General features: G+C 42.6%; 1 protein-coding gene across 5 annotated transcripts in view; it reads left to right on the forward strand.

Annotated features, from left to right (window-relative positions):
• CDK5RAP2 (CDK5 regulatory subunit associated protein 2) overlaps nt 1-24,061 on the forward strand; it is a 136,192-nt gene that overhangs the window by 74,558 nt on the left and 37,573 nt on the right. For 4 of the 5 annotated variants that reach the window (XM_035113723.2, XM_060270294.1, XM_060270293.1 and 1 more), the window contains 8 exons: nt 835-1,019; nt 3,582-4,038; nt 6,933-7,170; nt 13,839-13,937; nt 15,319-15,907; nt 18,073-18,305; nt 22,275-22,323; nt 23,611-23,729. In XM_035113723.2, coding sequence (XP_034969614.2) covers nt 835-1,019; nt 3,582-4,038; nt 6,933-7,170; nt 13,839-13,937; nt 15,319-15,907; nt 18,073-18,305; nt 22,275-22,323; nt 23,611-23,729 — 1,969 coding nt within the window. The remainder of the gene's footprint in view (nt 1-834; nt 1,020-3,581; nt 4,039-6,932; nt 7,171-13,838; nt 13,938-15,318; nt 15,908-18,072; nt 18,306-22,274; nt 22,324-23,610; nt 23,730-24,061) is intronic. The other variant, XM_060270291.1, reaches the window with a different exon arrangement.

Genomic DNA, 24,061 nt, shown 5'->3' on the forward strand with positions numbered 1-24,061 from the left:
TGGTTTTTTTTTTAAATAACCCTTTAAAATTGGGCTAAAATATTGTTGATGTTACTCAAGAGTCTGGAATTGTTCTTCTCAGCTCTTGGAATTTTTTTAACAGGGCACTATATGTTCTTGTTTTTATGGTTTCATAATATAGGTTTTATAATATAGGGACCCAGGTGGCGCTGTGGGCTAAACCACTGAGCCTAGGGCTTGCTGATCAGAAGGTTGGCGGTTCGAATCCCTGTGACGGGGTGAGCTCCTGTTGCTTGGTCCCAGCTCCTGCCAACCTATTTCAATTACAGTCACATATAAAATTAAATGAAGCATTCCATCCTATGTGGGAAAATTGGGAGATGCCTCTTCTAAGATGTGACCTGCATATTATATAGGAAAACAAAGTATTTTTTAAAATGCTAGATCGATTATTGTTTTGTCATTTTCAAATTTATGCAGAATTAGTTGATTCATTGACTAAAACATGGAGGATTAATCAACCTAAGATTACTTTAATTGAGGGATAGCTTTTCTAAAAAGTATTGGAGCCTTCACTTTCTCATGAGAGATACTTCCAAGGAAACCTTGTTAGTTCCCCTATGACAGCTCTTTATTTCTTTTTCTTCCACCCTGAAGAAACCAGTATCAAATTGGTGTTCATTAGTGTTGATACTAATGAGTGGTATGTGGAATAATTTTACTGAGACTGTCTTTTCTAATGTAGATTAATCCCTTCTAAGAAGATAAAGTCTTATTATGTAAAGATCACAGCCCCCAAAGTAATAGAACATTGGCATACCTGTCTCTAGTTATTATTTTAAAGAAAAGAAGTAAGTGTATTTTTTTTCCTAGCAGGCAACACCTTCAGATTATTCGGATATACAGTGTGTGAATCTAAATAAGCCTGGGTTTGAACATGAGCTGGCTGATGGCAAATGCTTTGGCAGAAGCACAACAGGGGAAAAAGGCGAAGCTCAAGAGAGTGGTTTGCTCATGTCTCTTTTAAATGAAAATGGAGTGGCACTTCTTGGATCTAGGTAAGCGGGTGGCTTAGACACAGCACTTTTAACAGTTGTTATATTGCAAAAGAGAGGAAAGCAATTGTGTTAAAAGTGAATTTAGATAACGGAGCTCTCTAATTTACCTGGGAGATTGGCAAGCCTCCTTCAGAGTCGTTTTAGTCCATCATGCAATTAAGTAATTAGGAGATGTAAAGCGCAGTCAGAGACATCAGTTACAAGATGCATTTTCCTTCACGGCAAGATGGCAACATATAGGGAATCAGCCTCCTTAGGGGGGCAAAAGGGTGAAGATAAACCATACAAAATAACAGAGCAAAGACCTCACAGTTCCTTCCAGGCAAATAGAAGAAGATTGTCCAAATGGTTGGGAGTTGCAAAGCTCTGAAAATTGTGAGCTGGGAGTAGTTAAATCAAGCTCCTGCCCCAAAGTTACAAAACGCCCACTTCCATTCTTGCTGCCTGCAAATAATAGGAATGATTCCAGGAAAAAGGGGTATAGGCAAAGAAGACCTCAAAACTTGCTTCCCATGACCATCTGTCTGGTGGGAACAATCTTTATGATTTATATTTGAATATTGCTGAATGTGATTTCATTATTGTATTTTGATTTATAAGCTGCCTTGAAAATTTTATATTCTGAAAGGCAGAGTACAAATAGTTACAACAAATAAATGGTACTGGTTTAGCCCTATATAGGACCCTCATTGATCCACACTGCATTTATGGCAGTGATTGCTGCATTATATGAATGTGATTAGGGACATTCAGAGAGAGCTGCTACTTTGTTTGAAGTCAGGGGTCACTAATGCTCAGCAGCCAGATTCCTTCTGAAATGAATGATACTAATTGCTGTTCATCCTTCATCAGCTGAAAAGGATAAGTTAATATTACGGTAGTCACTAAAGCAATGTGGAATGGCAGATGAGAGATCTTCAGATACAAATCTAGAACATTGCCACCTTTCTCAACCTTACATCAAAGTTTGCTATGAAGCATTTCCCTTCCAGAATTTTTAGGACTCTGATACACCATTCATCCTAATGTTTTCATGTAAATTCTCTCAGCCTGATTGGTGCCAAGGCAATAGTGTTGGGTAACTTCTCACGAATGGCATTAAAAACACACTCAGCATTCTTTCTTTCAACTGCCAGCCTTCTAAATGCCTCTGTTTTCAGTCCAGGCCTTTATTTCAAATGGCACAAAACATCTCTTTATTGACATAATTGAAATTAATGACAGGATTTGTTTTGGAGTGTAATGTCCTTCTATTTAGTTTCCATTGGATTGTAAAATTGCTTTCCAAGCTGACGTCCATAAGCCTTTAGTAGTATATAGAGCTATGCCAACTGCGGGAGGCAGTGCAAGACAGGAGTGCCTGGCATGCTCTGGTCCATGGGGTCACGAAGAGTCGGACACGACTAAACAACTAAACAACAACAACAGAGCTATGCCTATTGCTTCTGATGGAGTATGCTTCCAACATGTTTTCAGACTGATTTGTGGTATTAAAATAGAAGGCAGCTTGACTATGTGGGGATCCCAGAGGTTGCAAATTTCTTCCCTGGTGCTTGCAGGGTCCCCTCCCTGATCCTACCCCATAATTTACACTAGTCTTTAAAGAAGCATTCTACTGTAGCCTATGGTAATGTTACCAGATTTTTTTCAATTAATCCGGGGACACTTTTCAACTTCAGTAGGGAATGATAGGATTTTGTCACGGGACTGATTTGTAAATCCGGGGACTGTCCCGGGAAACAGGGACGTCTGGTAACCTTAGCCTATGGAATAGGTTGTGGCGTGTACTTGGTGTAGTTTATTCCTCTGGTTTACAGTGAATACGGCTATGGGCCCCAAAGGTTTGGCAGTCCCTGGCTTAAACTTTCAGACTCTACAGTCTTGGGACTGGGGGGAGGAAGCAGGGAGTTCCACCCTTTCTCCCCCTTCATGGTCATGGAAATAAATAAATAAAATATTAAAAGCAGCTGAGTGCATTATAAGGGAACCCTCCTTTGGTGCGATTGGGCACTTTCCTTGAAACTGAAATAGTACCTTCTGAGAAGCTGAAACCGTGGCAGAGTCAGAGAGAGTTAAATTCCACCTCTCCACCATCCATGATCTCAAGGGAGGTTGTATAGGCTTTCCTATGATTAATTACGTAACCAAAAGTGGTCATTAATCACAATGCAATTAATACTGTGTCTGATTTGGCCACTAGAACTGTAACTTTAGGATTATTTTATACCTGACAATTCTACTGCCAAACCCTCTTTCTCAGTCCTGCTCAACTTCTGAGTAGCAGTAGTGTTTTGAGAAGATATTTCTTTGTAGCTCATCCTGGATTTCTCCAAGTCACATATCCAAGATTTATTTCTTTCAACAATTTATTTTACTTATTTCATCAATTTATATACCACTTAATTACAATAGTCTGCAAGTGGTATATATCTGACACAATGTGAGATTATGAAATAAGTGTGAATTATTTTTAACGATTTAATAATGTAAATCATAGAAGATAATATTGTTTTCTTATCTTTACTATCTCTCCCTCCCCCCCCGCCCTCTGGGTAAAACTAGAGAAGAACAAATACAAATTGCAAATAACCTGTTAGATCATCTGAACACAAACGAGCGAGACAGTTCAAGTGGCCATCTAGAGAATAAAGATGAGAAAGATCTTAAGCAACTGATTATTCAGCTAAGAACTGAACTTGAGCAGCAAAGGCAAGCAAATAAATTCCTGAAGCTGCAAGTCGAATCCAAATCTCCTTTGACTGAGGAAGAAGGGCTTGATCCCAAAACAATGCTACAGATTAATGCGGATATTGGATCATCAAAAGTTGAAGTGAAAGCTGTAGCTACTCAAACAGGGACTGTTGAAGGTAACATCGTGGGACTGAAACATGAAGGCCAAATAGCAACCTCTGAATACAAAGCAGCATCTTCAAGATTAAATAAAGAACCTTGGCGTGAGAGAGCTTCTGCAAAGAGTGAACAGGAAGAGATCCTTCGGCGTACAAGGAAAATGAACAAAGTGAGTTTGTATTAAGGTGCTAAAACTGCATTTTAGAGTATGAAAGAGTTCTCTCCACAACCAATAGGGTTGTGTTGTTTTGGGGGGTGGACTTACCTAAAGACTAGGGCAGGAGTTGGCAAGGTTTACCTTGCTTGGGCAGGTTCACTCCCGCAGAGATCGCTCCGTGGGCCAGATCGTGCATGCGCAGATGTAATTTCCGGCATCTGCACAGACACGATTTCCGGCGTCTGCGCAGACACGATTTCCGATGCTGCAGAAGTGAGTCCCTGCTCCGCACTGTGCCAGTTTAGCGCAGTGCGTGGGGTCTCGCCAAGCGGGTGGCTCAGTTCAGGGGCGGCTTGTGGGCCATTTAAACAACCCCCATGGGCTGCTTGTGGCCCATGGGCCGCAGGTTGCCGACCCCTGGACTAGGGTGTCAAAATATACTTAAGATACTTATGCATATTGTATACATCAGCCAGTTTTTAAAAGCAGAGTTATATCTGGCACCCAAACTCAGGATTTGCATGTTTGCTGCTGAGCTCCTTTTTCTCAAGCTGCAGCATCTGCATTGGAGTTCTCTTAAAAATCTTTTGCATTAAACGCCTTGTGGTGCACCTTAGTTACTTTTTAAAATTATTAAAATATTTATAAAATTCTGCCATCTCAAAAATGGTGTGGTGTATGAAATATGTATGAAAGAAGACATAAAACAAAGAGTACAAAATCATTGTTAAAAAGACTGACTACTCAAGAAAGTTTTAAACTGTTACGTAGATGTGATGGCACAGAAAGGTCTTTAAGAGCTGTCTTAAATGTGTACAGGAGGGGGAGGGGGGCTAGGCATTACTAGGTAACAGGTTGACATTTCTAGATTTGGGCTTGCTCTTGCATATCACTGAAATGTTGGTCACAGTCAGTCACAGCAAGCACAAACCTAGTAGAGCTGAGGTGAGGCCTTTTGGCAGGATTTAGGCTTAATAGAACCAGGTGGCAAAGCTGTGATGTTGCTTCAGAAGTAGTAGCAGCACCCTAATTGTTAGCTCTGCCCGCACTGGGAGGTGCCTATTCAGTTAAAAGGGGACAGCCTGCTCTGGTAGTATTCTGCTCCAGTGGAGCAGAAGAGACTCTGCTCTCCTTGGGGCTACCACAATGGAACCCAACATTGTACGAATAACATTGTCAAATGGCAGCATCAGTGAAGCTGGTGAGGTGTTCTGTGAGGAACTGTTGAAAGAGCTGGGTAGGTTTAGTATGGAAGATAAATTGTTATGTTATCAGTGTCTTCAAATATCTGAACGTCACTCAAAGGTTGGAGCAGACTCCAAAAGGCAGGACTTGAACCATTGGGTGGACATAGTAGGGCAGTGGGTTTTGCTAAACATTTGGAGAAACTTCTACATGGTAAGAGCTGTTTGGCAGAGGAAGTCTTAGGAGGTGATGGACTCTCCTTTGCCAAATGTATTTAAACAGAGGCTGGCCAATCTTTGTCAGACATATGGTACTTCATTTGCATCCTGCACTGCAGATCCTGCTTTGAGCAGTGTGTTTGACTAGAAAATAACATTGACTAGAAAATAACCTTGCAGGTCACTTTCAGCTCAATGATTCCATGAGGGTGTTCTAGGTAGCTCCCAAGAGAGCAGATAGAGCCTCTGTATATGGCTTTCCCACATGCATATGACATTTCTCTGGCCGCTGGTGGGAACAGAATGTTATACTGGATGAATCTTAGTTTGACCCAGTCTTGGAATTCTTGTTGCAGCCTCCATTATTTTACCTTGGAATACAGAACATCTGTTATTTACCAGTATGGTTATTAAGTTGTTGATAGACTATATTCCATGAATATATTTAATTAAAAAATAATATTGAAACATAATGTTTGGTGACAATGAATTTCATAAGCTAATGATGTGTTGTGTGAAGGGGTACTCCCTTTTCTTTCTTTTTTAAATGTAAACTCATAAGGTTCCTGGAAGGATAAAATGAGTTTCAATTACTCCTTTATAGAAATCTAATTTGTCAAACCTTTCTATTCAAACCTTGATACAACAATGAAATGGTCTTGTTTGTTTGCTTGTTTGCTTGCTTGCTTGCTTGTTTACGTACCACTCTTCGTCAGAAGATCTCAGGATGGTTCACAAGATAAAAATACAAGATAAAAACACAAACAAGTACTGTAATTAAAACAAAACAACAAAACAATAGTACTGAAAAACAAAACAATATAACAACCAGAGAACCTCTTTGCTTCCTCAAGTGTGCTTTGAGTTTTCTCATCCACCCTTACATGTTATTACTAATCTCATTGACTCTTTGTCACAAAGCTGAACTGAATTTCATGTCACTTTTCACATGAAGGGGGGGGGCAGCATGCTCCTCTCCAAAAGAAGCACTTTTAACTTTTTTTCTGAGATGTTTCCTTGCGTGATATTCCTGATGTCCCGCTCAGCAGGGTTGTTCTTGCTAGCTACATAATCTAGCCATGTGGACTGTGTGGAACATCATGGCACCATGTAGCCAATCCAATATGACTACATAATAGTATCATCAGACTGAGTCAGAGGGAAGGCAGTGCTTCTTATCTTTATGATTAATGATTATTATTTATTAAACAATAATATCTAATATTATTTAATATCTGTAATCTTAGGGTGGTTCACAACATAAATCTGAATTGTCTGTCTGTCTGTCCTGGTTCACAGGTCACCTACTCTTGAATTGTACTTTGCAACTAGGAGTAGGGTGTTTTTAGGAGTGTGTGTGTTGTATCCCCCTCCCCCGTAAAACACTACCCCCTTTCAGTTAAGGTTTGTTTGCAAAATATTCAAGGTTGGATTTTAGTGCATTGTTTTCTTATACTGATCTTCCCTTCTCAACTTACTCACATTTTTCTATTTGTCATTTAGAGTGATCCTTGCCAGCCATTCAAGAAATCCTGTTTGCCTGTTTTACTGAAATTATCCAAGTCATTAGAAAGCATCTCCTTAAAGGACCCCATCAGGAAGCCAGACATGCAACTTCAACATCGCATCTTTACCTTGGATGAAGATCTGAAGGAAAGAATTATGCAGCCACTTCATGATGAATTGCAGACAAGTGAAGTTGTGAGTGAGAGATCTGCTCAGGAAGGGATATTACTAGGAGGTAAGCAAGCAAGTACAGTTGAGAATAATGCAGAAAGCATGCAGTGGCATTTCGTTCCTCTTGTGGTTGTGTCCAATTTGAATTCCACAGCAATATCCAGGGTTAGCATTGCTTCAGGAATCAATAAGCTACAAGTTTAAATGCTGTGTGCACCAGTTTTACCCACCTTCCTCAACTCAACAAAATGTATATTTTACATGTTACAAGTTGGCACCCCTGGGACTGGTCAGCTCGGCTTTCTTTTACAGTATTTTGTCGGGAAGAAACTGTTGGAGGGTGAGAGGGTGGTTGTCCCTAGCCTGTGTGGTGCAGGACAGATTTTGTAGCACTAGCTATGGAGAATATGACTATCAAGGGCCACTAGTCACAATGGATATGTTCTCCCTCCACTGTTGGAGGTAGCATGCATCTGAATATCAGTTGCTGGGTATTATAGGCCCACCATAAGTAAAAATCAATCCAAATTGATAGAAATCTGAGGTTCTGACTCTCCTATCAAAAGCCTGCCCCCCCCCTCAAAAAAAATCCTGGCTTAATAGAATATGTTTTATTTATAATTGTTATAATTTATGCAAAATACAATTGCATAAAATGATAGCAAGATAATGAAATATCGTTGAAGTAGAAAAACATAGAATCATGGAGCTGGAACAGACTCCAAGGGTCATCTTTCTAGTGCAACCCCCTGCAATGTAGGAAATTCAGCTAAAGCATCCATTACAGATGACCATCCAACCTCTGCTTAGAAACCTCCAAGGAAGGAGAGTCCAGAACCTCCCAAGGAAGATCCATCTTTCATGTATTATAAAAAGTAAACACTTATTTGACCCGTTATTTGATACTACAGATACAGTCCAAAAGACGCACAAGGAGTTCTGTATATGTGGGATAATTTTAAAAAGCAAGTGGTCCTCACTGATATAGTGCAAAAAGCTTGTCATTCAGAGGAGCCCTGGCTGCCTAGATAAAACATTATAGCCCCACACACCCTTACCTGGGAGTAATATGCGACGACACCACGACCCTCTCTCTCCCTGGCACTGCTGTGCCAGCCCTCAGTTTCCCTTTCCCTCAATGGAGAATGAATCACGAGTGACAGTGGGCTTTTCTTTTGGGAAAACAGGTTGCAAACAAACTTTATTATAACGGATGTAAACAAGGAGTTTGTTACAAAAATGCCAGGGGTCGGCAAGGTTTCTTTGCCTGGGCCGGTTCACTCCAGTGGAGGTCCCTCCGTGGGCTGGATTGCCGGTGATTTCTGGCATCTGTTCAGACACGATTTCTGGCGCCGCAGAAGTGAGTCCCCCGTGCCACACCGTGCCAGTTTAGCGCAGCGCGCGGGGACTCACTGAACGGGCGGCTTGTTTCGGGGGCGGCTTGTGGACTGGTTAAACGAACCCCATCCCCATGAGCCGCTTGTGGCCCATGGTCCTTAGGTTGCCTACCGCTGCTGTATGCTGTTCAGGCTTACTTTCTTTTACACATCTTCCATAGATCAAACTTCTCCACACACACTTCAGGAACTTAGGATTTTAACTGGTCTGTTTCCCTTTCAGAACCTGAGAGCATCTCCTGAGAGTTCTCAGCTCTGCCCCATCAGAACGAGCCTCCTGACAGAAGGCCAATCAGGCACTGTCGTTAGTTAATTTTTTGCTGGCAAGGGGGGGGGCACTTGATGACTCAACCTGCTCAGAAAACAAACTTCTCTGTCACAATAAGGCCCACTGAACTCAGTGTGGCTTTCTTCTGAGTAGTACCAGACGACCCGCTCAGCTAGTCACTGGGGTGGATTTCACCCTGTGCCTTGCAGAGCTGGGCCGATGATGCTGACAGGCCCTGCGCCCCTCAGCAACATCCGAAGGCCCTGATCCACTAGGCGCTGGGGTGGATTGCACCCTGCACCTTGCAGAGTCAGGCCCAGGCTGCCACCAGGCCCAGCACTGGCAGCAGCAACAAGCAGCACCGGCTTGCCCAGCCCTACCCATTGCCACCCTACCCCAGTACTTACCTGACCTGGGGGTTCTAGATTGCAGGAAATTTTTATTACAAAATTTGACCCCCCTTCACTTCTTACTTCCCTCTGTGCCCCCTAGCCTCATGCTGTGGCCTCCCATTTTCACATTTTGTAACCTGGGCCCTCCTTGGAATTACCTGGTGGGGCTCCAGGGGCCCATTTGGCCCCTGCTTTAGAAACACTGGTCTACTCTGCCTTTCCAGGCCCTTGGGCATAGAAGGATATTTTCCATCAGCTGCTACTGGTTATGCCTGGGATTGAACATGAATACACTGTAATAATAATAATAATAATAATAATAATAATAATAATAATAATAAATTTTTATTTATACCCCGCCCTCCCCAGTCAAAACCGGGCTCAGGGTGGCTAACACCAATAAAATTACAATAAAACATTAAAAGCAATTAATTAAAATACAGAGTAAAATACAATATTAAAATTTAAAATGCAGTCTCATTTTAAGTAGTCCATAGATCCAAGCCATGAGGGAGGAAAACACAGGGGTCAGACTAAGTCCAGTCCAAAGGCCAGGCGGAACAGCTCTGTCTTGCAGGCCCTGCGGAAAGATGACAAATCCCGAAGGGCCCTGGTCTCCTGTGAAATAGCGTTCCACCAAGTTGGGGCCAATACTGAAAAGGCCCTGGCCCTAGTAGAGGCCAATCTACCTTATGGCTCGGGATCTCCAGAGTATTGTTGTTAGTGGACCTTAAGGTCCTCCGCGAGGCATACCAGGAGAGGCGGTCCCGTAGGTACGAGGGTCTCAAGCCGCATAGGGCTTTAAAGGTCAAAACCAGCACCTTAAACTTGTACCATGAGGCTTCGGACCCTTTCCATGGGTGTCCGTGCTTCCCTGTCTGTTTTCCTGAGGGCCAGGTAGAAGGTTTGGGAGCATTTAGATTGGGGAGAATGACATAGGGGTAAAAATGAAACACCCACCCTCCATTCTCTCTTACTTCCCTTACTATTTCATGAATGTGTGGTATGTGTGTGTCTGTTTCATTGAAGAGAAAATGTTAATGCCCACATCTTATTTATTATGCACATTACCCTAGGTTCCCGAATGTGCTTTCCTTGTGGATCAAGTGGTACATAAGAGAATAAGTATAATAAATAAGATGGTTGCAGAACAGTATTTTTTTTTTTTGAAGACACTTGTTCGCTTGGAGACAGATAAAGTAGATCATTTTAACATTGTGGATGAGGAATAGAATTTAATGTCTCACTCGGCTAGAAGAAATGGAGCCGTTCCTTGCAAAGATGTACTCTGGATTACATTGGAAGGCAGCTGTGTTGCTGTCCCCTCTCCCTTCACCCAGTGGTTTACTGCAGGGATTCCTCATGCCACTGAAGGGTTGGCATCATTTCCCCTCCCTCCCATCTTCTACTACCACCACCACTTTGCTGTGCCTTTAATTCCATTTATAGTTCAATTCCAATAAGGATTACTTGGATTTTTGCTACCAGGCCAACAATAGACAGTAGTTTACATGCCCCCAAACCCATTTCTGTCTTGCACCTACCATCTCCTTGTGACCCCTGACCATTAGATCCAGTCGTGACCGACTCTGGGGTTGCAGCGCTCATCTTGCGTTGTTGGCCGAGGGAGCCAGCGTACAGCTTCCAGGTCATGTGGCCAGCATGACAAAGCTGCTTCTGGTGAAACCAGAGCAGCACACGGAAATGCCGTTTACCTTCCCGCTTGGAGCAGTACCTATTTATCTACTTGCACTTTAAAACAAAATAAAAAAATCCTTCCAATAGCACCTTAGAGACCAATTAAGTTTGTCATAGGTATGAGCTTTCGTGTGCATGCACACTTCTTCAGATACCACTCACACGAAAGCTCATACCTATGACAAACTTAGTTGGTCTCTAAGGTGCTACTGGAAGGATTTTTTTATTTTGTTTTGACTGCATCAGACCAACACGGCTACCTACCTGTAACTAGTACCTCCACTTTGACATGCTTTCGAACTGCTAGGTTGGTAGGAGCTGGGATCGAGCAACGGGAGCTCACCCCGTTGCAGGGATTCGAACCGCCAACCTTCTGATCAGCAAGCCCTAGCCTAGGCTCTGTGGTTTAACCCACAGCGCCGCCTGCGTCCCTTCTCCTTGTGATACTGGAGGTTAAGTTGCACAGATGGATCTTAGAACTTCAATCAGTGAGCAGTTCAACATGCAGCTAAAGGGTTAAAACAGGTATAATGCTGCCAAATTTGATTAGAATGCCCTCTCCTTAACTTTGAAGCAAGGAGTGGTAGTAGGAGCTGAGGGTTAAAAGTGGTAGAGGAGAGCCAGGAGGATTCTGCAGAAATACTTGGATTGTTGTAGTTACTTACATTTCACCCTGGGGTAGCCAACATTGCACACTCCAGATAATGTTTGATTCCAGCTCCCTTCATCAGCTGGAGTCCAACAACGGGTGAAGGGCCACAGGTTCCTCAACTCTACTGGGACCTAGCCACTTATGTTTGACATTCTCTTCTGCAATAATGAATCTGCAGCTTGCTGAGCTCACCAGCAGCCAGTTACAGATTGGTTTTGGTTCATCTGGCACTTGCCTATTGTCATCATCATCAGGCTGTGAATTGCCTCACCTCTTCCTTTGGACTACTTATCCCAACTTGGTTACTCCTGATCTTGCCTTTCTTCCATGAAACATAATGGTGGCATATAGGAGGGGAGTTGAGGATTGACCAGACCTGCAAGGCCATTCCATCATGTCAATTTAGATCACATAGAAGCATGATGGGGGAAACTAGGCCCCACAGCCAAGTTAATTTGGCTGATGAGAATGCTTGTGAGAATAATTTCTCACCTTTTCTTCTCGGTGCTTTTTAGGCACTAGATGCTTGATAATATATTGATTGGGCATCTACTGATAGGGCATGCCAACACTCATCAGAAAATGTGAGGAGATGATGATGAAGAAAAATAAGATGAAGAACATGGGGCAACTGTCTGCTCTCAGACTGTTTTTCCTCTCTTCCTGCATCTGTAGTACCCATAGGGTAGAACAGTGGTTCCCAACAGGTGGTCCGGGGACCCCCAGGGGTCCGCGAGCTATGCCAGAGGGGTCCGCAAGATGCTATTAGAATAAAAAATATATTAAATATATTTCGTATGATATCAGATTTTTTGTTTTGGCCGCTTCCTGCATGAGCAGAGTCTAGCGCAAAACTAGAATTAGATAGAGGCAGTAGTTCTGCTGTATGCTGTTAGATGGCGCTTTACAAACACTACTGTTTTGCAAAGAGGCAGCACGTGCATTCTACTAACGCTCACCTCCCCAAGATGCTTTGCGCGTGTCGGCTTCATTTGTGCGCTACTGCGCAGGTACCCTGTCTTCTCCATTCCCCTCCCTCCTCCCTGGCGCGCGCTGCCTCTTTGCAAAACAGTAGTGTTTGTAAACAAAGCGTTGTTTTTCGCGGAAGCTACAGTTTGCGTAGTTAAAAATGGACCGTTGGTTAAAAAGTGGTTTGTTAAAATGACAAAGGCCTACAGATGAAGAGGAAGAGAATGCATTTGATGTTCAAGCAAGTAAATCAGTGACTCTCGAACCGATCTTGTCAGTGTCCATTGAACCTAAATCGTAACTGTAAAAAACGTATAAATATAAAATATAAAAAGACTCTTAATTTGGCTCTCACTTTTTAATTTTAGGATTAGGAATTAATGGGGGTCCTTGTCACAATAGCGGCTCGATGAGGGGTCCTCGAGAAAATTTTGTTGGGAACCCCTGGGGTAGAAGATCAGCAAATGCTAGGAACCAACACCATGTGGCTTTATTTACTTACTCAAAAGGCTTACAGTGCATTCCTTTCAGCTTCCAAGCCTGCAAGGTGGCTTACAGACAATGAAAATGATTGGTAATAACTTCCAAAAGAACTCTTGAACCATCAAACATGCAAAAAGAGATCTGGACAATAAGATAACAGCTGCTACAAAAAACAATAACTCATTAAATCCTTGGGAACATAAAACTCTTTTAAATTTGGTGTCCATAAAAATAAGAATCCTTACCAAAGAAGTATTTTCAGAGACACTGTTTTATAGGTGAAATGCCAGCATAAAAAAAAATCATGTTCATCACCCACCTAACCTAGGAGCACCCCCAGCATCTGATCTTAAGGAATGGGAAAGTGACATGCAGGAGGTATGGCTTCAGATAGGATGAAACACTGCAAATGTGTACTTTAGATCAGAGGTAGGGATTCTTTTTCATCCCAAGGGCTGCATTCCCTTGCTTGCTCTGAATGACTGTGACCAATGTTTCCATAGTCTGTAAGAACCACCCTTCCAGTGGTGGGCACAGCAGGGGGCACAAGTGGTAGGAGAAATAAATGCAAGTTTTACCTTTGTACAGTTGGCTAGTTTAACACACATACACACACCCCTCTCCATACTCCTATCCCTGCAAGCAAGAGGTATTCTCACAGTCCAAGGACATCCAGGAAAAAACAGTCATGATGCAAAGCTGGACCGGTGAGGTTTCTGTGTGGGGAGATTTCTGAGAGCCAGGCAGAGAGGCTTTGGAAGGTCCTGCACCTGTGAAGATCACTTTGAACTTCTAAATTGCTGAGATGTTTCATTCTTTAAATGTGTCCCTTTTCTCTTACCACTTTTATCTTCATTTCCATGTTTTCTCTAGCTGAGTCATTGATCAGAGTAAATGGCTCTGAAGTGGATGTCACCTTGGTCAGTGGTGAAAGCAAAGGTGAAACAGCCAAGGATTCAAGCAGCAGCCAAGGTATGATATGGATACACAAGTGATTTTGTCGGGATTGGGAGAACAAACCTTTCTTGCAAAACAAGCTGGTCATTTTTGTTAATTGTCCAAATAAATTCCAGCTAACAGCTTGTTTGCTAAAGTTAATTGCTCCTTTTTACCACAGTCTGTAACTTTAAAATATTGTTTGCTTAATTATCCCACAATAGCAGCCCCTGGGAATAGCAGCCACAGTCTTTTAAGTGTGGAAGAGTCCCTGGGATTTATGAGTATGGTTTTTAATAAAATGAATGAAATGTGTGCACAACTCTCTGTGTACTCAGTGCTACAGAATTGTTCTGATCTTGGCTTGTGATTAAAAAAATATTAATGGATTCTGATTTTTTATTTTTATTTTTGCATTCCTGAGGTTTCTAAACACCAGCTTACCCTCTCTCTTTGATTCTCTCAAAATATAAAGGAATTAGTGCAGATTATAAATAGTTTATCAGTCATGTGACTGCTGTGGAAGTACCAATACTGTATACCCTTTTGTCAACACCAGAAAGTCCCCCAAAGTGCATGTTAATTTTTCCCATTGTTAAATGATAATGAATGGAAACTGGAAGAACAGTTATGGGACATGAAGAATGTTGCTTGGTTACTAGCAAACCCCAACAGAATTGGTCTGGGGTTGTTTGCTTAAGGAGTAGGATTCAGGTAGCTTGGGCATTTTAACCTAACTGAATTTTCCAGTGTCACTTAGATTAGAGAAATGATTGATGGTTAGGTCTAATCTGGTATTCATTGGGCTATTTAAATGGAACCCCTATAACCAAAGGAAAAAATATTTCCGAGTACTTTGTGCTGGGGCCACACAAATGGAGTTGACTATCACATTCCTGCCATAGCTACTCTTGGAAACACTGTTGGACTGTATTACTTCAAAGGGATGACTTAGAGCAGGTTTTTGGACTGTCAGAGCAATTAGGTTGTTCATAATAGATTGTGCACTCAGACCTTTTCAGTCAAATTGTTTATAGTTGACATAGAGGAGAAAGTTTATGAGTTGAGTTTTGGAATAGTAAAATGACTGGTCAAAGCAGAGGCCACTTGTGTAAATGGAGCTGTCAGTATTAGAGTATTAGATGCAGATGGCTATGAGAGTTGGACTCCAACAACAGCTGAAGGACCGCCAGTTGTCCACCCCTCCTATAATAGCAGGAATGGGGAACCTGTGGCCTGGACTGCAATTCCTATGATCCCTAACAAATGGCCATGCAGGGCCATAAATTTCCCAGTCATGCAGATAATGCTGAGCAGTGGGAGACCCAGAAGCCTCATTGGTTGCAGAAATAAAGGAATGTTTTAGACTGAATAATAACCTTTAACCTTTAAGTAAAACACATTATTTTATTTCCAGAAACAGAAATTACCACACCTGAGTCAAAGCTTGCTATGAAAGAGCTAAATCAAGAGTTTGCTTTCTCAGAGAAGGAAGATGTTGATGCAACTACCACATACTCAGATTCTAGGAGCCTGCTTTCACTCAGCTTCAGAATTAAAAGCCTAGATGCATTTGACTATGAAGCTACTGATGACGTTGAAGAATTGAGACAAAGAATTAAGATTCTGAAGGCTGAACTGGCAAAGTACAGGATGCTGATGATCTCCTTTGAGCCTGCCAAGCAACTCCCTGCTGGTGATATTTTAAGTACAACTCAGAATGATGGAGAGCTGCCCACAGACCACCCTTTTCTTCCCATAATAGATGCCAGTAGACCAGAATTGCAGACATTCTTTGATGAGCATCTGCAAGATGAGCCTCAAATCCGCATCAAGGATCTCACATCTCATGACTTGGAGCAACAAAATGAAAAAAAACTTCAAAAGCTGAAGGAGCTGCTATCAGAGAATGAGATGGAGTTGGAAAAAGAGCAGATTGCAAACATACATCTTCTGGATGAGGTGTGCCGTCTGCAAAATAAACTTAAAGGAGTTTCACTGGCCAGGTGAGCTTATGATAAAGCAGCTTTGGGGAAGAGTTTGGAGTGGGCAGGATGGTTAAGTAAATACGTGAATGGTTCTTGAATGTAATACTCCATAGGACTCTGAGCAGCCTTGGAGGCCGTACAGTACTGATGTCATCTCCACATGTGTGTCATCATGAGACAGATTATGCTAGGACAGGGATGGGGAAGCTCAGGCTTGGAGGCCAGATATGTAGCCCTCCAAGCCTCTCTATCTGGCCCTCATAACTCACCCAAGAACACATTCCTCACTGCCTTGCTAAGTACCCAAAGTGTTTTGCAGGGCTTAGGGAAACATCAGAAGGCAACTTAGAGCAAGGATGGGGAATCTCGGGCCAAATGTGACCCTCCAGATCTCTCTATCTGGCCCTCGGAACGATCTCATGGCCACATCTCTCTTCTCAGACCACACACTACTCACCAGCCCTGCTTCATAACTCCCTTGTGTGATTTTGCCTGGCTTGAAGTGTCTCATGCTTGTTTGGATGGAGAACAGAGAAATTAGCCTGCTGTATAAAGGTGGTCTCCCCCCCCCCCAATAGTGCATCATTATTTTATGGAGCTTGCTGTTACTAGATGTGGTGATGGCCACTAGCTTGGGTGGGTTTAATAGATGATTAAAGCAATCTCTATTTTGAGGAACAATTTCTGGGATCAACAATGGGACAGGGCTCTTTTCTTCATGTCCTGCCCGTAGGCTTTCTGTTGCAGCATCTGGTTGGCTCACTGGGGAAGCAGAATGCAGGACTAGATGGGTCTTTGTTGTGATCCAGCAAGGCTGCTCTTACGTTGAGGTAAATTATTAAAGGACTGGGTACTACCTCCAGTATCGGAGGCAGTATGATGAGGACTTATGAAATGGAGGCCAGAAATCGGATAACTTTAAAAGAGGATTAGACAGTTTTCATGGAGAATAAGGCTATTGGTGGTAACCTGCCATGATGTCTATATTATGCCCCCATAGCTGGAGACAGCATGCCTCTGAATACTAGTTGCTGGGGTCTGCAGGTGGGGAGAGTGCTGCTGCATTTAGGTACTGCTTAAGGGCTTCTCAGAGGTACCTGTTTGGCCACTGTGAGACTAGGATGCTTCACTGGATGGGCCTTCAGACTTTTCTTGTGTGTCAACAGGAAAACTCAGCTAGAGGTTCTAGGATGATTGCGGTGGGGGGTTTCATTTTGTTTATCTTTATCTACCAAACAGCTACTTCTCTGTGTATTCATTTTGTTCTTCAGTAGTGTTTTATATGTCACATCTGCTTTTGGGGAAATTAGATTTTTATTAGTACATGCCAGGTTCACAGTACACAAGATGAGGGGAAAACAACAACTGCAGCCACCTTTCCCACAAATGACAAAAGAAATGTACAAAAAGGTAAAGCAGTGAAAATTTATTTCACAAAACACAATGCAAAACCTTGTGCTATTTATTTCTCTGTTAAAACAAGAAAGAAGAGTACAAACAGACTTGATTGGGTTCACTTCAGGGTATTTGCTCTGGAGAATTAAATTGTTTCTAAATCCCACTATATCATTTCAATAACAGTTGCCTTGCTCCTGAATTTCTGCATTTCTGAATTATCAAGGTAGTAAGAAAAATGTTTCAAATGGTCACTATCATTATCAGTTGTTGGTTGTACCCTGTTTAAAAGAAATTGGTAATGCTGGATGATATCCACTAAGTCCTATCCAGTGTAGACACATTGAAAACCATGAACTTGCATTTTTTCATTGATTTCTGTGGATCTACTTGTGAGTATGACATAGTTGAATAGCACCCTCTGTGTCCACCATGAACTGCAAATATCTCACTGCTCATATAATATTTTGTTGATTTAAACTGCTTATTTAAAAATTACAAATATTTTGGTAAGTTTTATAGTTAGAGGAAAGCTTTACGCTTTGATCAATTTCACTTTCTGAAATGTGGGTCCAGAGGGCACCAGGTGATTCTGCAGAGGAGCTTTCTTCAAGGGGGGACTGCAGAAGGGAGGTGAAATAGGTACCCTCACATGTGGTCCTTCACAAATATAAGGCCTTGTGAAAAATTCTAGTCTAGAAATTGTGTTTTGAGTCAACTTTGAAAAGCTAGATGCATCTTCTTTCTAAAGTCAGCTTCTGGTTCCCCCCTACCTTTTTTTTTTAAAGGCATGATTCCCCAGTCCACTCTCCAGTACATGAGCAGTCTTACCAGCGTCAGAAAATTCAAGAGATCCACAGCATCTGTGCAACTTACCGCCAGCACCTGTCCAATTTGATCAGAGCTTTTGAGGAGCTCTTGCAGGCCAGCGAAGTGGATTATTGTGTTGCAGAGGGCTTTCGCGAACAGCTGAATCAAAGCGCCCAGCTGTTTGAGAGGCTGGAACAGCAGTGTCTGTATGGTGTGTGGCTGTGTTTGTTGCTTATCTTTAGTTATATATCTCAGACACACATTCCTATCTGTTTTCTGAGCTCCTATCTGTGTGCCAATGTTTTCTCTTTCCCCATCTTCTCCTTATCGCATGGTGATTGTCGAAGACTGGGCCCCTCATTTATCATTTAAGATAGGAATATAGATATACTACGGGATCTTCAACAAATGTTGCAGAGTTGAGTGCTTCTGTTCAGTTTTAAAAAGGTATATTTTAAACTCTGGACAGAAATTCCAGGCAATCCCATTGGGTAGCAGTACCAACCAAGTGTGCTACCAAGTGCATGCCCCATTAGGTGTGCAGAAGTGTAACTTTATGGGCACAGCATGGGGTTGCAAATATTTATGGGTTTGATGTTACTTTGTTTTCCGATACCAAGAGACTTTAATTTGAGAAACAGTATTGTAGTTTACATGTCCTAGCTGTATTCTCAAAAGACTTGAGTGTATTCAATTATCATATATCAAATTCTTCACATTGGAAATAAGTTTCTCCAGCGAATAAACATTAAAATGCCTTTCTGTTCAAATCAGCAGATGGTATCATATATACTAATGAAATTGCTGACAACTGAGACAATTCAATAGATCTTTGCACAATAGGGTTGCACTGAATCACAAGTAAAGACGAGGGCTGGAGCAGAATATTCAAGCAGGCTGAAAGTTAGAGTAGCAGTCACATACTGTTTTGTGGAAGGGCTGTGGTTTGGGGGTGCAAATTTGATTTTTTAAAAATTCTTTTTAGTTAAGGCAGTTATACGTTGCCCTGTAGCCAAAAAGGCTCCCAGAGAGACTTTAAAATCAGCAATAAGAAGGTCCCTGCCTTCAAACTCAGAATATAAAAAGACATGGCTCTCCATATGATGTCTATGCATCAGCCTGTCATAATAAAGCCGCTTCCGCGCCTGCGACGGAAGCGGCGTTGTGGGCCGACCGACTGCACCACCGCGTAGGGGCTGCGAGTTCAGCCCCTACGCGATGGTGGCTTCCCGCCTGCGTCATCCCCGACCAGCCAATGAGAATGGTCGGGGCGGAGCCGGCAGTTTTAAAGCTCCCCGCAGGCGGGAAGCCGACCTCTTTTCTCCCTTGTTCGCCGGAGCGAACAGTTCACCCGCCCACCCACCCCTTAAAAAGAGGTAAGGGGACGCTGCTATGGACGGGAGTCGGTTGCCTGGTTAGTCAGCGGGCCAGGTAGGACTTTTCCCATACTGGGCTAGCCATGATGGGTTTTTCGCCTACCCCGTAGCATGTCGTCACAACTTAGGTTAGGCGGTTAGGCGTTGGAAATTTGCATAACAATAGAAGGAGGAGGGGCAGATTACGTCAACGGCTGCCCAAATTGGGAGAAGTAATTCCGTTAAAGGATTCCGGGGGCGTCGCTTGGTCCTGAGCCTGGAGTTGCCTGGGCCGTAGGGCACGCCCCTTCGGTGGCCACAGGAGGAGCTCTAGTAGATCTACATCGCGGGGCTCCTTTCTGGTGGTTAACTTCTCAAGGACTCCAACACACGGGTTGGAGTCGGATATAGTCTGTTAGGTTCCAACGCCTAAGCCAATTCCGCTCAACATGCTTATCAATAAAGTTGTGGCCTTAACCACCCAATTAAATCTTAATCTCTGTGTCATGAGTCTTGATTATGTGGGAAGGAGGGACATAGCCACACAATAAACTTTAAACAAAATTCGCCTTCCTAAACAAGGGGTGGATAGGTTCCCCCAGCCCAGTGTATCTATATGTTTTGGTGTCATCATTCCCTCACTGCCTCATCGGTCCTTTGGCATGTGTAGAGAGCACTTGGGGGAAGGAAGGGTTATTTCTTTCCTCTGGGCTTTTGCAGACGCAAGACCATGGGAGAAACTTGTGCTGCTTCTTGGGGTGTTTAGCACAATATGAGAGCAGGCTTCTCCCCACCCCATTTCCTCCCAAGTCTTCTGGCATATGGAGGGGACTCAGGAATTGAGTTGAGAGGTCCCTGTCTTTCTGGAGACCCTGTTTAAAAAACTGGCCAGATTGGGTTTAGCTGTGGTGCTGCCTGGTGGTCAATAGGCAACATTGCAAGCTTGAAAAATTAATTAATTAATTAATTTAAAAAAGGAAGCTGCCATCTTGGCTCCTCCCCACTCCTCCTCCCTCAGTTTTTAATTGTGCCTTGTGGGAAGTGGTCATTTCTTCCTTAGACTTCTGGTGCACACCTTTTTTCAGGCTGGTTAACTCCTTGTTTATTCTACCTCTTGTTGAATTTCTCTGTGGCTCTAGTTCCTTTACCTTCTGCTTATTTTCACTACTTATAAGTATCAGTAGCTTATGTATTTTCCGCTCTCCAGCCCTAATGCTCAGTGCAGCTAAGGCTTTAGAAACAGAAACTGTTAGTTCTCAGTGGGGGGTTAGCCAGTTTTCTGCCACTTTGCTAACAATCTGCAAACAACTGGCTATTGTTCATTTCTGCTTCTTTGCCTACATTTAAATGGTAAAGGCACAGATGAAATCCACTCAGTCTTTAGCTGCAGCCCTCCTCCCATGTAAGCAGCAGCTTCTCCTACTTTAAACAGTTATGACAGATCTTCCCAGTTTACCAGCCTCTCCTTCCCCCTCTCTAGGGGATTTCTATACAGAACATCTCAGAGCCAGATCAGGTGTGCCCATAAATTCCCCTTTATATGACATTGTTCTAACTGGAGGAGAGGTGTGCAATATAAAGCTCAGCAGGAGGCTCTGTCCCTGCTTTGTCTGAAGAATGCTCACTGCACAGAGAGAGGATGGCAACAGAATATTCCTGTGGAGGACGAGCAAGCAGTTCAATCACAGGGAAGCTCTCCCTCAGCTGAACTTAGAAGAATTCCTCATCCTATGGAAACTCCTATCAGAACCAAGGTATTTATGCAACTCACCCCAACATGAACCAGCCTCAATATTCAATACTTAATACACAAATGTCCAGAATCGGTCTCAACTGATGCAGTTTTCTGAACTATTTATTTCTTAATTTCCAATTTATTTCACTGCCCCAAAGAGACTTAGCTAAGTAAGTACTTTTAGCTTCAGCCCCATATCAGTCTCCAAATGTTCTACATCAACAATCCATATCTACTACTCCTCCCTCCAACTCCAGGAGGCAGTCTAAAGTGTGACCTTCATGCAGAAGTTCTCAGTCCCCCCCCCCCCGAAGGCCTTACTCCGACCATCAGCCACAGGATGATGATGTTGAATGGAGTGGTGAATCAGAAGTCTGATTCTTGCAGTGTTATGGCACTCTGATTTCTTTACTCCCTGGTACAAATCTATTCTGCGTTTATTCTGTGATTCCTTTACTCTTATATGCTTTGTCTGATACTTCCTCCATCATACTTTTCTACCTATCTTACTGGGAAGTCTTTTAGTGAATCTTTTAGTCAACTCTTTCCTGTTGAAAGCTGCCTCCCACGCTATACTAATACCAAATCTCCCCACTTTTTGGCTTGTTATCTAAAAACTGAGGAAGTGAGGAGCTAAGATGGCAGCTTCCTGCTTGAATTGTTTATTTATTATTTCAAGCTTGCAGTGTTGCCTATTGACCAGCAGGCAGCACCAGACCTAACTCAATCTGGCGGCAGCTTTTACAGGAGCTAGAAATACCTTTCATGGTAAGTATAAGTCATTTCTGTAGCAAGCTTGGGGAACAGATCACAATGACTTGAGTTTCTTGCAGGGAAAAACTGTTAAGGGACTTGCACAATTTTTTTGCTTCTCCAGCACCCTACCCTTTTCTCCAAGGCCTTTGTATTTGACGTGGGGGAGGGGTGGTGGTGGGACTAAGCATGCCAGGGTTCTGCAAGATGCAGAACCAGGAAAAATCTGGTTTGTTTCAGTGGCAATATACCTCTGAATACCAGTAGCTGGGGAGGTGGAGAGAGCACTTTTATCATTTCAGCTTAATTTTGAAAGGCTTATTTTCCCCTATTGCAGGAGAGTCAATAGATGATGAAATGACTCAACTGTGTGGCCTTGCACGAAGGTAAGTGCATCATTTCCTTTTGCTAACCTTTCTTTAGTTCAGTACACTTAGCAGTCAAATGGGGCACAATGTTTTTAAGCATTACATTAGGCTGAAGGTTGTGAGTCTGGTGTCCTCCTGCTCCCCTGTATCTTTTGTGAGGTTCAGGTGAGACAATGAACATATCCCTTGATATGAACATATCCCAATGAACTCCAGGGCAAATAAGGGAAATTCCACATCAAGGAACCCATTAAAACATCAATTGACCATTGTTATATTAGCATTTTTTTGAAAAACAAAACAAAACCTTATTTGTTTTGCTATTCCATATGAAAAGGATTACCAGGATTGCCACTCTTTCCAGGCTGCTTAGGAAGCTCTCCCATTAAACAGTTCATTCAGTGGCTTGCAAATCATATTTTAAAAATACAGTGGTACCTCTACCTATGAATTTAATGCGTTCCGAACGCACATTCGTAAGTCGAAAAAAATTGTAAATCGAATCCCATAGGAATGCATTGGGAGAAATAATTCGTAAGTCGAAGCAACCCTATCTAAAAATTCATAAGTAGAAAAAATCCTATCTAAACCGCGTCCAAGATGGCGGATGGAGTTCCGTTCGTAAGTAGAAACATTCGTAAGTAGAGTTATTCGTAAGTAGAGGTACCACTGTAGCAGTCCCTGTCATCAGACTCATACCCTTTTAAAAGACAGGGAAAAAAGAATGGGGAGGAAAGAGGAAAAGAAGCAAATTCTGACACCAAATTCTTAACATTACAAGTTTTTTGTAATGATTGGCTTGGATGGAAACAAGCTGCTCACGTTTCAAAATATAAGTCTTGACACCCAGCCTGGAAGTGACTGTAATGCACTTCCTCCCAGCGTGGAGCATGGCAGGAATCTATGGCTAGTCATATTCTGAGTATACCCTTTTAAATTAATGAACATGACTAGCCTAGATCTATTCAATGGGTCTACTCTGAGTAGAATGTAGTTGGAAATAATCCTCAGCATGTCACTCCCAGATTGGCTCATAGGGGCCCTGTTGATGCCATCACTCCAGAGCAGCCAATCCTGTTCATCTTCCTCACAGGGCAGGTGCAACTGATGGCCTTGGGAAGTGTGGGAAGGGGCCCAATCCATCTGGTGAGAGCAGCAGCAAGTGGAAGTGGTAGTTCCTTGCTGTCTACTTCTTCTGTGATTCATAGTGGCCATGAACTTGACTATGTAACTTAACATAAATAAGCTCTCCAGACATTAGGTAGAATTCATGTTGAGACATCCCCTCTTCTTTTTCTTCTATAGTTTATCTGACTTTGAGATGCAACAAAAGCCATCCTCTTTGGAATCCCCCAGGCCTGAAAAAGAAGAAACAGAGGGCGAGAGGGAAAACCTGGCAATCATGCCAGCCAAATTCCCCCCAGGTAAACTAGTTTACTCCAGAAGAGGGAATCTTTAGCAGCCTTGAGGCATTAGAAAAGGAAGTTTCTGGTTTGAATGCCATAATTGGTACACTGGTCGGGTTAGTGGAGATAGTGGGTGTTCTGAAGCCATAAGGCCTTTGCTACTTTTACTAATAATATCCAGATAGGCTCCAATAGTCAAGAAGGGAAGATTCATTATATTGGCCCAAATGCAGGTATTGGAAGAAATATACCCAGTGAGGCTCAAGCTAGCAATTTATTTTTTCAGAAATCAAAAGAGTTATACATTAACAAATGTTCAAGATAAGATCAGGCCTAGGGGTAATTATAGA

This window comes from Zootoca vivipara, chromosome Z (genome assembly GCF_963506605.1).
Source record: "Zootoca vivipara chromosome Z, rZooViv1.1, whole genome shotgun sequence".
In the NCBI taxonomy this organism is placed as follows: domain Eukaryota; kingdom Metazoa; phylum Chordata; class Lepidosauria; order Squamata; family Lacertidae; genus Zootoca; species Zootoca vivipara.